At 46.6% G+C, this 17254-nt stretch overlaps 1 protein-coding gene across 1 annotated transcript in view; it reads left to right on the top strand.

The window, feature by feature from the left end:
* Positions 1-17254, top strand: part of LOC138976163 (uncharacterized) — a 50710-nt gene that overhangs the window by 6965 nt on the left and 26491 nt on the right. The window contains exons 4-10 of the mRNA XM_070349002.1: positions 373-481; positions 1368-1521; positions 2316-2529; positions 5181-5304; positions 6033-6210; positions 8609-8787; positions 16789-16935. Of these exons, the coding sequence (XP_070205103.1) occupies positions 373-481; positions 1368-1521; positions 2316-2529; positions 5181-5304; positions 6033-6210; positions 8609-8787; positions 16789-16935 (1105 nt within the window). The remainder of the gene's footprint in view (positions 1-372; positions 482-1367; positions 1522-2315; positions 2530-5180; positions 5305-6032; positions 6211-8608; positions 8788-16788; positions 16936-17254) is intronic.

Genomic DNA, 17254 nt, shown 5'->3' with positions numbered 1-17254 from the left:
CCTCCTAATCGGAAGGTGGCAAGTTCAAATCCCAGCCGCAGCCGCCTGGTGGGTTAAGGGTAGAGATTTTTCCGATCTCCCAGGTCAACTTATGTGCAGACCTGCTAGTGACTTATCCCCCTTGTGTGTACACAGAAGCGCAAGACCAAGTGGGCACGGGAAATATCCGGTGGGTTATAGAAACACGAAAATACCCAGCATGCTTCCCCCAAAAGTGACGTATGGCTGCCTGAATGGCGGGGTAAAAACAGTCATACACGTATAAATCCCACTCGTGCAAAATCTGTAGTGAACATGGAAGTTTCAGCCCATGAACAAAGAAGAAGAAGTTTGTTGTTTGTACAGCTGTCAAGTGTTGTGATACTGTTGCAGTGAGTCGGACTCCCTGCCAGGGGACTACCGCGACTTTCTGCAGCATACCTTCACAGTACTGACCAGCGGACTGGACAGAGAGCTCTTCAAACAGGAACAGGCACTCGCAGTACGTTGACATTACAGTGAAACCTCTGTTTTGAAACCCTCCATTTTCCCCCGAAATCTGCGTATGCTCCCTGAATGGTGGGTTAAAAACCCTCATACACGTACAAACCCACTCGTGCAAAAACATGAGTGAAGACTGGAGTTTGAGCCCATGAACGAAGAAGAACAAGACCCTCCAGTTTGATACTCCCTCTATATTGAGACCGGATTTTTCTCTTCATAGTGTCAGTAAAATTACCTCTGTTTTTATTTAAGATTCCTTCTGTATTAAGACCTACATTTTGTAGATTTCTGGAGGTCTTTAAACAGAGGTACCAGTGTCCTGAAATCACTTTAAATGAAAACAGAGAGAGAAAGTGGGAAGGGAAGGAAGGGGTAGCAAGACAGTGAGAGAGAGAGTGCTCTGTGTGTTTGTTTGTGTGTTTGTGTCGGTGTTTATGTGTGTGTGTGTGTGTGTGTGTGTGTGTGTGTGTGTGTGTGTGTGTGTGTGTGCAAGCAACTAAGACCAAGTATTTGAAATTTGGTTGTGTAAGTCATGTGAAACGTAACCTGTATACAATGCCTGCACTTGTGAAATATTGATTTAAACTAAGTTTTGTGAGAATTGTAGGGAATTCTATGGATGAGAGTTGTCTGGAGAAATGATTGTCAAATACAGACTGAGACTGACTTCTCATACTTGTTTTATATTTAATTTCGGTTTTAGGCTGTTGAGTGGCAAAGTGTACTAAGTTACTGTATAAAGTTTAAAAAGTTTAACGCATTGCATTACTGCAGGTCTAGATGTTGGTAGTTTTGAGTCTGTTTATTGCTCAGTGATTGAACAAATTGAAATATTAATTACTCCACGGCCTTTTCGAATAAATTTATTTTTTGTGTGCCCACAGCATGAAAAAGAAAAAGAGCTTCGCAGTCCCAAGAAAAGTCACAACGCTGACATTTTCAAGGTGCCAGCCCCCAGTCGTCTGAAGGTCGTCAGCTCTATGGGAACTCTCAGCTCCACCGCATCCGTCCCTAAACCTACCTCCGCACAGCTCAGAGGTGTTATTTCCTGGCACATTCTGATGCCGAGGACATTATGTCATTTTTTTAATGGAGAATTTAGTGTTCAAGTAGTTCAGGTGTAGATATTTTTTCATGAAGCTTGTAAAGCTTTTCTTTGCTCTTCTGTGAATTTGAAACACTAATAAAAAATCCTTTTTTTTTTTAAATCATTCTCTACTGGACCATTTATTTTAAGACTGCCTATACTTTCAGACCTTTTTTTTCTAAGACTTTCTTTTGACAGTGTTAGTAAGCTTATGTTCTTTCCATCCTAATACATTGTATTGTCAATTATTGTATTGGTCTTTTAAGAGGGGTACATTTCTTTTGTTTTGCTGTGCGGGGCGGGGATGTAGCTCAGTCAGTAGCACGCTGGATTTGTATCCAGTTGGCCGCTGTCAGCGTGAGTTCGTCCCCACGTTCAGCGAGAGATTTATTTCTCAGAGTCAACTTTGTGTGCAGACTCTCCTCGGTGTCCGAACACCCCCCGTGTGTACACGCAAGCACAAGACCAAGTGCGCACGAAAAAGATCCTGTAATCCATGTCAGAATTCGGTGGCTTATAGAAACACGAAAATACCCAGCATGCTTCCTCCGAAAACAGCATATGGCTGCCTAAATGGCGGGGTAAAAAACGGTCATACACGTAAAATTCCACTCGTGCAAAAAGCACGAGTGCACATGGGAGTTTCAGCCCACGAACGCAGAAGAAGAAGAAGAAGTTTTGCTGTGCATGTTGGACTGGAGCTTTCCTGCATTCTTTTTACAAATGTACTACCTCCATTCGGCAGGCATGATTCACAAAGTGGAGGGTGACCCTCCCCCCATGTGGGGTCATCAGAGCGACGCCATCGGGGCGGCAGTGGTCAGTCTTCTCCAGCGCGACCCTCGCAAGTTTGACCAGGTGGCAGGTCGTCTCCATGGGCGACAGTTGCCGGGCAGCCTGAGGTCCTACATCTGGGCGGACGTCCTGCTGAAGAACGAGAGAAGGCGCATGAAGGAAGTGTGAGTCACCGCTGTTCCTGGCATGCCTTTTTGGGGGGGAGAGGGGCGGTTTTAAAAAAGCCACGGCGGAGGGAATCGTTGGGCTACCATGATTGTCCTTGGTGTTGCAGTCTGGGCATAGTTATGAGACGAAGTGTGAAGGAAGTGTGAGTCACCGCTGTTCCTGGCATGATTTTATTTGGGGGGGAGAGGGACGGTTTAAAAAAGCCAGGGCGGAGGGAATCATTGGGCTACCATGATTGTCATTGGTGTTGCAGTCTGGGCATAGTTATGAGAGGAAGTGTGAAGGAAGTGTGAGTCACTGCTGTTCCTGGCATGATTTTTTTTGGGGGGAGAGGGACGGTTTAAAAAAGCCAGGGCGGAGGGAATCGTTGGGCTACCATGATTGTCATTGGTGTTGCAGTCTGGGCATAGTTGTGAGAGGAAGTGTGAAGGAAGTGTGAGTCACTGCTGTTCCTGGCATGATTTTTTTTTTGGGGGGTAGAGGGGCGATTTAAAAATAGCCAGGGCGGAAAGAATCGTTGGGCTACCATGATTGTCCTTGGTCTTGCAGTCTGGGCATAGTTATGAGAGGAAGTGTGAAGGAAGTGTGAGTCACCGCTGTTCCTGGCATGATTTTTTTTTGGGGGGGGGAGGGGGGCAATTTAAAAATAGCCGGAGCGGAAAGAATCGTTGGGCTACCATGATTGTCATTGGTGTTGCAGTCTGGGCATAGTTATGAGAGGAAGTGTGAAGGAAGTGTGAGTCACCGCTGTTCCTGGCATGCCTTTTAGGGGGGGGGGGGGGGGAGAGGGGCGGTTTTAAAAAAGCCAGGGCGGAGGGAATCATTGGACTACCATGATTTTCATTGATGTGGGAGTCTGGGCATAGTTATGAGAGGAAGTGTGAGTCACAGCTGTTCCTGGCATGCCTTTTTTGGGAGGAGAGGGGCGATTTTAAAAAAGCCAGGGCGGAGGGAATCATTGGGCTACTATGATTGTCATTGGTGTTGCAGTCTGGGCATAGTTATGAGAGGAAGTGTGAGTCACAGCTGTTCCTGGCATGCCTTTTTTGGGAGGAGAGGGGCGGTTTTAAAAAAGCCAGGGTGGAGGGAATCATTGGGCTACCATGATTGTCATTGGTGTGGGAGTCTGGGCATAGTTATAAGAGGAAGTGTGAAGGAAGTGTGAGTCACCGCTGTTCCTGGCATGCCTTTTTGGGGGGGAGAGGGACGGTTTTAAAAAAACCAGGGCGGAGGGAATCATTGGGCTACCATGATTTTCATTGGTGTGGAGTCTGGGCATAGTTATGAGAGGAAGTGTGAAGGAAGTGTGAGTCACCGCTGTTCCTGGCATGCCCTTTATTGGGGAGAGGGGCGGTTTTAAAAAAGCCAGGGCGGAGGGAATCGTTGGGCTACCATGATTGTCATTGGTGTGGGAGTCTGGGCATAGTTATGAGAGGAAGTGTGAAGGAAGTGTGAGTCACCACTGTTCCTGGCATGCCTTTTTGGGGGGGAGAGGGGCGGTTTTAAAAAAGCCAGGGCGGAGGGAATCATTGGACTACCATGAGTGCCATTGGTGTTGCAGTCTGGGCATAGTTATGAGAGGAAGTGTGAAGAGTGTGAGTCACCGCTGTTCCTGGCATGCCCTTTATTGGGGAGAGGGACGGTTTTAAAAAAGCCAAGGCGGAGGGAATCGTTGGGCTACCATGATTGTCATTGGTGTGGGAGTCTGGGCATAGTTATGAGAGGAAGTGTGAAGGAAGTGTGAGTGACCGCTGTTCCTGGCATGCCTTTTTGGGGGGGAGAGGGACGGTTTTAAAAAAAGCCAGGGTAGAGGGAATCATTGGGTTACCATGATTGTCATTGGTGTTGCAGTCTGGGCATAGTTATGAGAGGAAGTGTGAAGGAAGTGTGAGTCACCGCTGTTCCTGGCATGCCCTTTATTGGGGAGAGGGGCGGTTTTAAAAAAGCCAGGGCGGAGGGAATCGTTGGGCTACCATGATTGTCATTGGTGTGGGAGTCTGGGCATAGTTATGAGAGGAAGTGTGAAGGAAGTGTGAGTCACCGCTGTTCCTGGCATGCCTTTTTTGGGGGGAGAGGGGCGGTTTTAAAAAAAGCCAGGGCGGAGGGAATCGTTGGGCTACCATGATTTTCATTGGTGTGGAGTCTGGGCATAGTTATGAGAGGAAGTGTGAAGGAAGTGTGAGTCACCGCTGTTCCTGGCATGCCCTTTATTGGGGAGAGGGGCGGTTTTAAAAAAGCCAGGGCGGAGGGAATTATTGGACTACCATGAGTGCCATTGGTGTTGCAGTCTGGGCATAGTTATGAGAGGAAATGTGAAGGAAGTGTGAGTCACCGCTGTTCCTGGCATGCCCTTTATTGGGGAGAGGGACGGTTTTAAAAATTGCCAGGGCGGAGGGAATCTTTGGGCTACCAACTGTGAGTGTCATTGGTGTGGGAGAAGGGACTGTGGTAGGAGGGGGGAGGGGATGGGGGGAGATAGAAGAGGAAAGAATTTTGGAGAGCAAGATTTTGAGGGCAGACTGGTTGGAGTCGGCTGGAAGTACAAGAGAGATCTGTTTGACCTGAACATCTTGTTCTTGTTCTGATAAGACTTTTTCTGATGTTTCACTTGTCTATGCGTTACCTTGTTGATTTTTTTTCTCACCAGGTATGCAGAGAAAGTTGTGCGTGAGAAGTTTGCCAGGGCGGTGGCCAGGGGGCTGACAGAGCTGAAAATCAAGAAACCCACACAGTCACCCATCAACGGCCTCATCCAGAATGCCGTCATTGAGGTACACAAACATTCAGGAACCTTATTCTGGTTTTTTTCTCTCTCTCTCTCTGTCTCTCTCTCTCTCTCTCTCTCTCTCTCTCTCTCTCTCTCTCTCTCTCTCTCTCTCTCTCTCTCTCTCTCTCTCTCTCTCTCTCTCTCTCTCTCTCTCTCTCTCTTGCTCCCTTAACTTGCATTTAATATTTTTATCGTTGCGCATTTCAATTTCCGCAATGCATAGACGAGTGACAGTCGCATGGCTCATTTATATTCCTTGTATTTTAGCCTCCTGGTCTGTATGGAATCTGGAAGACCTTGTGAAATCTCCAATCACCCCCAATGTTGACCCCTACAAGGTAGCACAAATTCTGGCTTGCATGAAAACGTTTGACAAAGTTCCTTACAGCTACAGATCAAAAGAGAACACAAAAGGCAGCTATATTGCCACAAATTCCTGGAAGGAAATATGAACTGGTATGATTGACTGGCGGACAGTTTCACTTTTGGTATTTTCAAATTTCAGCCAGTGAAAGGGCAGAACTTACCGGTCATCCCCCCACCGCCACACTCCACACATATTTCTACTGTTCTTTCATCGAGCACGAGGAACAAATGACCGTTTAAATGTTTTCTTGTTTTGTTCTTTAACAAGAATGCTTTAATTTCTGAAACATGCAGTGGTTTGACATTTTATGAAAACGAAACAGAATTTGAAGGTGTTCATTCACCGTGAATATTTTCTGCCTGCAGACATACAGCAAGACGGTTGGCATGCTCCCTTACAAGCACATCGACCATGTGAAGGAGGCAGCCAGGGCGCTGAACGTCCTGTACGTCTTTGATCGCAGCTACGAGTCTTACCTGGTCTACTGGCTCTTCCCTCTGCAGATCGCTTTCAGGGACAAAGAACAGCACGCCCAGGATCATGGTCAGTCATCTTTTTTGTATTGGTTTTGCTGTGTGTGTGTGTGTGTGTGTGTGCGTGCGTGCGTGCGTGCGTGCATGCGTGTGTGTGAAGTTTCTCTGTCTGGTTAAATCTCAGCTGTCGTGTTTGGTGCCGATGTGCAAGTATCAATCAATCAATCAATATGAGGCTTATATCGCGCGTATTCCGTGGGTACAGTTCTAAGCGCAGGGATTTAAAAAAAAATTTTTTTATGCAATTTATATCGCGCACATATTCAAGGCGCAGGGATTTATTTATGCCGTGTGAGATGGAATTTTTTTTTACACAATACATCACGCATTCACATCGGCCAGCAGATTGCAGCCATTTCGGCGCATATCCTACTTTTCACGGCCTATTATTCCAAGTCACACGGGTATTTTGGTGGACATTTTTATCTATGCCTATACAATTTTGCCAGGAAAGACCCTTTTGTCAATCGTGGGATCTTTAACGTGCACACCCCAATGTAGTGTACACGAAGGGACCTCGGTTTTTCGTCTCATCCGAAAGACTAGCACTTGAACCCACCACCTAGGGCGGGGATGTAGCTCAGTCGGTAGCGCGCTGGATTTGTATCCAGTTGGCCGCTGTCAGCGTGAGTTCGTTCCCACGTTCGGCGAGAGATTTACTTCTCAGAGTCAACTTTGTGTGCAGACTCTCCTCGGTGTCCGAACACCCCCGTGTGTACACGCAAGCACAAGACCAAGTGCGCACAAAAAAGATCCTGTAATCCATGTCAGAGTTCGGTGGGTTATAGAAACACGAAAATACCCAGCATGCTTCCTCCGAAAACGGCGTATGGCTGCCTAAATGGCGTGGTAAAAAACGATCATACACGTAAAATTCCACTCGTGCAAAAAACACGAGTGTACGTGGGAGTTTCAGCCCACGAACGCAGAAGAAGAAGAAGAAGAAGAACCCACCACCTAGGTTGGGAAAGGGGGAGAAAATTGCTAACGCCTTGACCCAGGGTCGAACTCGCAACCTCTCGCTTCCGAGCGCAAGTGCGTTACCACTCGGCCACCCAGTCCTTCAAGTGCAGATCTAAGCTCTCATACACCCTCTCAACAGTCTCAAGCACACACTTTCTCTCACAGAGGTGTTTGTGTGGGGATATTCTGCACGTGGGCTATCCACACGCTTGAGATGTCTGCAGGCGAATCACATTCCCCACGCTTGAGATGTCTGCAGGCAAATCACATTCCCAACATTCTGCCATCCATTGGCCCCAAGACCTTTCTCCCTGTCTGCCCCTATTAGACAAGCGACAGTCAGCGATGCACAATCAGACCTGTTTACCAGTACGATTCGGGCGTATTTTGTACGCCAAATTATTATCGGTACGACAATACGCGACACACGCACAAAATACGACTAAGAAAAAGTCTAGAATACGTTTTCCGGTGTTGGTGTGCTGATTACGGGATGGTACAACTGATACCGGTTTCGGTCTAAGGGAGATAACCCTGACAGCGAGTCTTCAGCTGTGGAAACCTCGTTCAGTTGTTGGCACGTGCGATCGTCTGGATCGTGGCAAAATGAAGCAGGAAAAATTTGCCAGTTTCGGATGACTGTACCAAGTCTAAACAGCAGAAACAGCAGATTTTCTTGGAGAAATATAAGAAAGAGCCAGGAATTGTGGAGTCTACTGCGAGAAAAAGTCATGCACACTGCAAGTATTGTAAATCAGATTTCTCCGTTGCCCATGCTGGGAAATATGACATCGAACAACACTGCAGTTCCAAAACTCACCTGGACAAGGTTGCTGCAAAGAAATCCGCTGAAAGCTGCCAAGGAATTATGAAGTTCATTCCCGCAAAGCAAATCCTGCCAGAAGAAAAGGCTGTAGTCCGTGCTGAAGCAATGTTTTCTGAGATGATTGTAAAAATGAACTTGCCACTGTCAACCTCAGATGTTATTTCACGAACTTCATCTTTTCATTATCAATCTGTTTGGAAGACACTGCTTATAATGCTACAAACTGACAGGTAAATAAAATTGTTTTATCCCTGTTGTATTGGAAGGAGTTAAATTCTGAAGGTGTTCACAAGACATGCTATTCTTACACAAACACGTTTGCACCCACGCGTACATTTTCCCTAGCCCATATGGCTTTGCTTGCAAAGTACACCAACTTTTTGAAAATGACACTCAACTTTTTGGGAAAGTACTCTTGCCTCGGGTTTAGGGTAAACAGTTTTGCACAATACTCTGGTCTTAGATGTACAGTTGTTTTCGTTAATGTTAAATGTTGCCCTGGTTTTCGGGTGAGAATACGCTGGAGCTGGGGATGCACCTGAACCCCTCCCTGCCTCTTTACACGTTTTCCAGCCTTGCTCCAGGTGTTTGTCTCCTCACCTGTTGCCTTGTTTTGCAGGTGAGCACGTCCTGGAGCTGGGCATGTACCTGGACCTGCTCAACAGCAGCTGTTTCCCCACCTGGCCCCAGGTGTTTGCCATCGCGGAGTGCGTCATGCAGCGACTGCAGGAAGACGACCCTGAGCTGCACGACCACCTCAGGCACATCGCTAGCATCAACGTGCAGGGCAGTCCTAAGGTATGGGCATCCTGTTTCTCTAGAGATCTGTCTGTCTGTTTGTCTGTCTGTTTGTCTGTCTGTCTGTCTGTCTTTCTGTCTGTGAGAGGGTTTTTGTGTGTTTGTCCCTGAGCTCCGCAACCACCACAGACATATCAACATTAATGTGTTGGACATTTCCGAGAGCAGTGGGACTTTTTTCTTCTTTTTTTGGGCTGTTCCTTTTTTGGGCTGTTCTTAAGAATGCCAGAAAACCAAGTTAGCAGGCCAGTGGTGCGTGAAAATCACACGGGCGACCATATGTGCACTTGTCTCATGGACGATCTGCTTTTTATCACACTAAAACTGTACTTTAACTGCGCTTGTAATATATTAAACTGTCATAAACTTAGAATAAACTGCTGTTGTTTGCAAAATGAAAAGATGTGCTTATAGTAATCATAAAAGTTGGAAAAATGATCGTGTATTTCAATTAAATTACATATCTTATCCCAACTCACATACAGCAATTTACTTCAGTTTAGTGCTAGGACGCTGAATAGCATCGCCTTGGTAACAAGGGGAGGTCACCCTAAAAAAGAGCTACCTTGACCCCTTAACAGGACAAAGTCACACGTGACTTCCTGACCTTGCCGCCATCTTTGAATCATTCCATCTTCAGCGGTCCGTGTCTACAGACGTGTTTTGATTTTGCTCCGGCTTTCAGCCGGTTTGTCTGACTTCTGCCTTTGTCAGACCCTGCCTTGGTACTTGCACACGGTCCCTCTGCTCCTACTGTGTGTTTGGGTGAGCTTTTTTGTCGTTTGTTATCGTTTTGTGACTTAGGTTTGGTCGAATACTTAGCTTTGTTTACATTTTTTCCGTTCGCCATGTCGGATAAGGAAAGAATAAAATGCTAAGTCGGTGGCCGAGCCTTCTCCCACAAAGAAGCCTTCTCGTAAGTCGTAGAGTTCGGCATGTTAAGCTTTGATTAAAGTCACAGATCCTTGACTAAATCCTCGTTTGATGTGCGATAGACTTACCTAATTCTCCGGCTATGCCTAGTTTGCCTTCAGCTGCTTCACCGGTCTTGTCCGGTTCAGGCCCTGTTAGCGAGAAGCAGGATGTTTATGCTATTTTGCACTCCTTGAGTGCTTAGATATCCTCTCTTTCAGCCGAGTTTTCGTCTACCAAGGCTGAGATGTGTCTTTGCCTTCCGGTGTGGGAGGTGTGCGTTCCCTTGCCAGGGTGTGTGTTCCGCCTTCCTCCACTTTTACGTCCGCCGACGTTCACGCCTCGTTTGAGGGCAGCCGTGGTGTTTCCCTGCTGCGTTCCCAGGCCTCTTGGACTGACGACGATCAAGGTATTTATACTTCGCCAGTAACCGGGTTCTCCGGCCAAAACGAAGTGCGTGTTTGGAGAGAGTAGCCACACCGGTTCGTGTGCGCGAAAGCTTAGGCCCTAGGTCTACGTCGTTCCGATTGAGTGAACGTCTAGATCGAGGGAGAAGCCCAGACACGCGTTAGGGGAAGTGCGTCCTCCGACACTCCCTAGAGGAGCGGTTGGTGCGGCAGCACAGCTTTCACAGCTTTCCCCGCTTCCGCCTTTCAGGCAGGAAGCAGTCCCTAGGGACGTACCGCTTGGGTATAAAATCCCTCGTGGGCGTCTCTTCCGGGCGACACTTCGTCGGACTATGGTAGTCACGGCGGAAGTGTCTTGCCTGACTTCACGGAAGTGAGGGACTACGAGTCGGATTTTGGCACTTCCGTCCAGGGTGACGAAGATGTCAACTTCCGCATACCGACTAAGCTTCCGCAAGCTCTGGCTTTAGCGGAGGAAGTGGCTTCACGGTATTTTGAGGAGGGGGTGACATTCCCCGCTTCCGCCCTCTGGGCAGGAAAGCAGTCCCTAGGGACACACTGCTTGGGTATCGCATCCCTCGTGTGTCGTCTCTTCTGGGTGACGCTTCGCCTGACTATTGTAGTCAGGGCGGAAGTTCGTTGCCTTGTTGCACGGTTGTGCGGGATTATGAGTCGGATTTTGGTGCTTCTGTTCAGGTTGACAAAGATGCCAACTTCCGTGTACTGGTTGAACTTCCGCTAGCACTGGCTTTGGCGGCGGAAGTTACTTCAAGGTAGTTCGAGGAGGGTGCGGCAACACTTGTAGGCTTGTTGCCCAACCTCCTTCCGCTTTGGGGGATTCCCGTTCTGCGAAGGACTGGAAACAGCAGTTCCGTTTTCGGAAATTCCCGTTTTCGGAAATTCCCGTTGGTAGCGTTTGAGCTGTCTATGCTACTGACTACTGGGCAGTATGGCGGTGCGTTTCACGCTGTACCGTGGTTAACAGCACAAGGTCTGGCTCCTGATTCAGCGCAGACTTACCGTGCTTCTTTGTTTTTAGCCTCAGCTTTGCCTGCTGGTTTGGCTAAGAGGTTTACACTGCTGCATAATTCAGTCAATTTGATTGGCTCGTTTGCCTTGCCTCGTTCCACTTTTCCGGAACTTGCAGTCCTTAGGCAAGATGATACAGCAGAGACAGAGTAGTCCCGTTTTCGGAGAATTCTCTTTTGTCTTTGGAGTAACTGGCTTACGCTTGCTTGAGTTATCGTCTCTCTCTGAGACTTTGCAGAGATCTCTGTCGAGATTGATCGCGTCGTCATTAGACCCATTCAGGTTTCGTGACGATGCGGTAGAGAAAGTTGTCACTATTCTGGTAGGGAAGACGGCTACAGTAGAACAGTATGTTATACTGAGTCCTCTTTCTTGTCTCTGGGGGAATAAGCACATGATCTTTTCAAGTTATCCTCTGTTTAGGAAACTTTGCAAGATTTTTTTATAGAGCTCTATCTTCTCTGCTCTTGTTAACTTCGAGTTTCGTCGTGACACACGGGAGAAGGTTGTCATGTCGCTTCTAGCTGCTTTGGCTAAAGTCTTTTGAACAGCGGAGCCTCCCAGCGCTTTTCTTGGCACATTGCTTGGCTCAGGTTGCAAACAAGAGGCGGATCTACTCCGCTCTTTGCTTTTTGTGGTTCATCTTCTGGGAGAAGCTGTGATCTGCGTCGGCTGGCCACATTTGGCCTTTATTTAGGCAAGATACGGAGCTAAGCAAACACACATTGGGTTAAACCCTCTGCCTTAGGCAGCTTCGCGGTATGTACGCCCATCTTTGGTGCGGCATACCTCTTATTTTTCACCTTCTAGGGTGAAGTTGCTAAGGCCTCAATTTTTGTTTTTTGCCTCTGTGGCGAGAAACAAGGCAAGCTGTTAAAACTATCTCAGCTTTTACGGCTTACGGAATTGCGCTTTCTCATCAGGGTCATAAGCTTTGTTTTCTGACAAGTCGCCAGAACATGTCCAAATTATGGGCTCACATTCTGACTAAATTTTTAGGCTCACTGAGCCATTGCTCGTAACCTCTCAGTCGGAACTTTTCCGGCTAAGCCTACCTCTTGAGGCAGTGGCTTCTGTCAGCGACTTTCGCTGCGCAGCACAAAGGACTCGCAGGAATTCCTTAGTTTCAGCTTTTCTTTCTAAGAGGTTACAGAAAGAACTAAACACCATCATGTGGCTAAGCCTAGGTTTGGCACAGACGTTTTTAGCATTGGGGTTGTTTTTCTTCCACAAGCAAGGACATACACCGTCGATTGGCGGGTACGCCCTTCACAGAGAAGGGTGGACAGGTTACTAAGTCTGTTTCGTACTCTGTTCTTGATAAAGAGAGCGGCTGTACGTGTTCTGACCTCTCTTCTTGGCCAAATGGATTAGATGGCCACTCTTGTGCCCTTAGGCAGTGTCCACAAGCGGCCATTTCAGGCTGCCCTGAGTTTTCTGTGGAAGCCTTCTCTTCAGGGCTGGGAGACAGTAGGCAGGTTTCATGGTATTAGGCCATTTTGATAGTCTCAGATTTGCTTAGTCTTTTAAATCCATATCTGTGAGAATCTGCTGTATTTGTTGTATTAACATGCAAACTAGTTGTTGTTTAAATACTTTTTTGAAAATAAAAGTTGAATTTTTTTTATAATGTGTTTATTTATGTGCGTGTGAATGGTGGCGATCGTCAAAATACGGACGGATGAATTTACTTTTGCCACAGCATCACTAAACAAAGAACTAAATTCCAACACACACATGCACAAGTATCAATGCTGTTGTGGTTGAGAGTGCCAGAACACATTGAAATGATTGTTTTTCAACAACAATCGATATCCATAACACAAATTCTAACTTATACTAGCTCCGCAAAAAAAATGTATGGGGATTCGGATCTGTCCGTCCGCATAGCGATATCAAGAGCATCGAAACTAATTGTGATTTCACAGGACAAAAACACAAGTTTACCTAATTTTGTATACTGTAAATACAAGTTTGTGCACCCTTGAAGTGAGTTATAATGTTGCCGAGGTCAATTTGCCCTTGATCGAGGCACGGTGACCCGAGTTTCAAAGTTGCGATCCTGTCCGTCTAAACAATGTAACGATCGCCACATTTTTCTTTTCATTCAAAAACTAACCGTTTGGGGAGGAAGTGACCTCACGTTGTTTTACGTTGACGCTCGCGCTCGACAGAAAAAGACCGCAACAGTTTTTCAGTTAAAAAAATCGCAAAGTAATTACATTTTCTGAGGTTTTCTAGTGTCCGTCTAGTAACAATCGCCACTCTAACGATCGCCACTGAGTGTTGAAGTCACATTTAACTCCATTTTCGACTGTTTTAAGAAACTATTTTGACGCTCAATCGTCACGTTTCAGTGTCGAAACACGTACTGTGCATTTGCAATCAGCCGGTGTGTCCAAACTGAAATGCGAGTGATGCCTCGATTTGTGGCGATCGCTCACGTGGTTGACGGACAGAAATACCTTCTTAGGGGGTAGGGGAACAGTTACTCCTCCATACAATAATGGTGTTTACAAATGATTGCAAACTTGTCTCTTTATAAACTGTTCAGACATGTCTTCTCTTCAATAATTTTCAGTTTTGCTCGGTTTGTTAATCAGGAGCACCCTGCAGTAAATGTTTCATCTGTGACAATGCTCGAAATGTTGACGTAATTCCAATGCCCATATCCTTCTCTTGTTACCTCATCTAGCCAAAACCATTGAAGATAGAAAGACATTTATTGAACAAACTAGATGCACAACACCAGTCTTAACACGTTTTGGTCTTACATGTATATGAAAATATTGATGGCCAAGGAATGGTTTGAAAAAAAAGACGGTTTTTTCCTTCAAAACGGTCTAGGTCTGCCGGAAGTCGTATTTTTTCAAACCATTCATTTGAGAATCAATATTTTGATATACATACAAGAACAAAACTTGTTAAGAATGATGTGGGGCATATTTTTTGTTCAATAAATGTCTTTCTATCTTCAACGGTTTTGGCTATATGAGCTATATGCATGCATAGGATGACCGTATTGCTTTTTTTGCGTTTTCAGGGTATGCCGCTTTGCGCCTGGTTTTTAGATATAAATAAGGACCAGGACTATACAAAAAATTACTGTTTTTAGTTGTAACAAACTCACTTTGTTGGAAAAACATGTCCTTTGATTTGTGTGCCAACATTTATTTTGTAGAATTTGAGTGTGTAAATAGTAAATTGCTGAACACAATACTGTGAAACCTGCCAGTAGTCTCTCTTGAAAGCTGGTTTCGGCACACAACGAGGCAGTGGCTGCTCCCTGGGATTTCACAGGGAGTGCCAATCTCGTTTGCCCCCCCCCCCCCCCCGGACGAGTTTCTGTTCACAGACGCGTCTATGGAGGGCTGGGGTGCCCATCTTTCTGTTCACACTGCGTCAGGTCTGTGGAACGAGACGCAGAGTGGGGGGCACTTTAATGCCCTAGAGTTAGAGGCTGTTTTCCTGGGACTCCAATCGTTTCTGTCTATGGTCAGGAACGAACAAATTGGGGTTCGCACAGACAACACGACCATGGCGGCCTATTTCAACAAACAGGGAGGCACTTTGTCTCTCGCTCTTTCTGTCAGGTCAGGTCAGATTCTTGCCTGGGGCAGCCAGCACCTTATTCTGTTGTCAGCGAAGTACGTCCCAGGCATACTCAACGTTCTTGCGGACTACTTCAGTCGCCCGTAGTGTACGATGCACACGGAGTAGACTCTGACTCATCAGGTCCTACAACGTCTGGGTGGCATTTCAGCAAGCCTACAGTCGATCTGTTTGTGACAAGATTCTCCTGCAGGCTTCAGGTCTTTATCTCCCCCTTTCCAGACCCAGAGGGGAGGGAAACAGACGCCCTCGAAGTAAACTGGTCGCGTCTGAGCCTATGCTTTCCCTCCGTTTCATCTCTTGGGAAAGGTTCTCAGGAAGGCGGAGCGGGGACAGCCTTGCTTGGTGTTGGTGGCCCCTTGGTGGCCCAGCCAACATTGGTTCCCCGTCCTCCTTCGCCTTGCAGACGGCCCTCCATTCTTTCTAGGTCGCTGCGCCGTTCTGGCTCCTCAGACGCTACTTTAGGCTTTGTCCAAAAGGCCCACAGGGAATCGACCAGCACTGTTTATGCGTCACACTGGTCAGCTTGGACAAAGTGGTGCTCGGAGAATGGAGTTACTGCTACTTCACCTCGCTCTATGCATGTAGCAAATCATCTCGCGTGTTTGGCTGCTCAGGGCTTGGCTCCTTCTTTTTTGAGAGTCAGGCGCTCAGCCATTTCTTCTACTCTGAAGCAATTAGGGCATAGCATTAACCTGGGCGGTGTAATTGCTAGTGTTCTTAAGGGGGCAGCGATTGGTTTTACGAAGGCTAAGTCCCCTCTTCCCGCGGGGACTTATTTTTTTGGTACTCAAGTTTCTAGCCTCTTCGGATTTCGAACCTTTGGCTTCAGCGAGCTTAGCTAACTTGACTCGTAAAGCCTTGTTCCTCGTTTTGTTAGCCTCTGCCCGTGGAGGCGGTGAGGTGCACGCTCTTTCAGGCCTGGCTAAGGATATTTCTTTTGAGAGCTATGGCTCTTTTGTTTTAAGATTTCGGCCGGAGTTCCTTGCCAAAACCAAAAACAAGGTCTGTCCTCCTCTGTTATTCGCATTCCTCCTTTAAGTAGGATTCTTGCGTCTGGTGACCCTGCTATGGTCAATTGTCCTGTTCGTACTCTTACCAGCTACTTATCCCGTACCACGCCCTTTAGGTCTAGGGACCAAAAACTGCTCTTCATCTCAGTTGACACTGAAAGGAGCAAGGACTTGTCGCGGGTCACTTTGGTAGTATGGGTCTCTACGCTTATTAAACAAGCGTATGCGTGGTGGCACAGACAAGTTGGGATTGGGCATTCTGTCCTTCCTATGAAGTTGTCAAGAACTCATGAAGCCAGAGCCTGGGCTACTTCTCTGGCAGTCCTCCGCTCAGGCGTGCTGGCAGAGGTCTTAGACGCTGCCTACTGGAAATCGCAGGGCGTTTTCATCAACTTTTACCTGCGAGATGTGGCCAGCACTCGTCACGGTGGCAGTAGCTCCCTACCAGCCATTGTCGCTGCTGGACAAGTGGAATTTTGTTTTCCCACCTCCTTCATTAGCATTCTGCTGTATGTGAGTTGGGATAAGATATGTAATTTAATTGAAAATTTTTATCTAAATTTTAATTTCATTATATACTTACCCAACTCACATAGTGGATACCCGCCCTCCTGCCCCGCTTTTGGGGTTTTATGGGGGTTTTTCCTAAAAAAGAGGGAAATTTTTCTATGTTCGCTTTCGATAGAATGATTCAAAGATGGCGGCAAGGTCAGGAAGTCACGTGTGACTTTGTCCTGTTAAGGGGTCAAGGTAGCTCTTTTTTAGGGTGACCTCCCCTTGTTACCAAGGCGATGCTATTCAGCGTCCTAGCACTAAACTGAAGTAAATTGCTGTATGTGAGTTGGGTAAGTATATAATCAAATTAAAATTTAGATAAAAATTTTCAATTTTAGGAGGAAGATGGTTTGGTAGGTTGTAAGTGGAGTGTCTTATTTTCCTGTGCAGCAAACCTGTACCCCAAACTGCATGCTTTTACATTTGGATTCCTGATGAGTTGACAAATGATTACAATATTTGTGTGTGTGCAGGAATTCCTGATCCAAATGATTCATCAGGAGAAGGAGAAGGCAGAAGAGCTACTGCAGAATGTTCCGGAAACTGCACGCAGTATGAACCCATCGTCACGGCAACTTCTGGCTGACCCCCTCATCTTTCTCCGACGATGGATTGGAGAGGTGAGAGCTTTGTTTTTCTACTTCAATTTTTTTTTTTTTTCCCAATTGAAACTGTACTGCCGGGTATGTGGGGTGTTTTGTTGTTTTCCAAGTGAAGATGCCTTTCAAAGCAATGATGGGGCAGTGGTGCCCTTTGTGTCTGACAACTTGTCGAGGTCACTAAAGTGATACCTTTTTGGTAAATGAGAAGTATCATTCTTATGGCAGTGAGTGAATTACTACATATGGGGGTTCATTTGTATTGGTATGACAATGTTCAGTTATGTATGAACTATGTTGTGGGGTTTTGTAAATGTGTTGGACACACTAGTAGTGGCGT

The sequence above is a fragment of the Littorina saxatilis genome, linkage group LG9 (genome assembly GCF_037325665.1).
Source record: "Littorina saxatilis isolate snail1 linkage group LG9, US_GU_Lsax_2.0, whole genome shotgun sequence".
NCBI classification, from domain to species: Eukaryota; Metazoa; Mollusca; class Gastropoda; order Littorinimorpha; family Littorinidae; genus Littorina; species Littorina saxatilis.
This window is presented reverse-complemented; position numbering and strand designations above follow the sequence as displayed.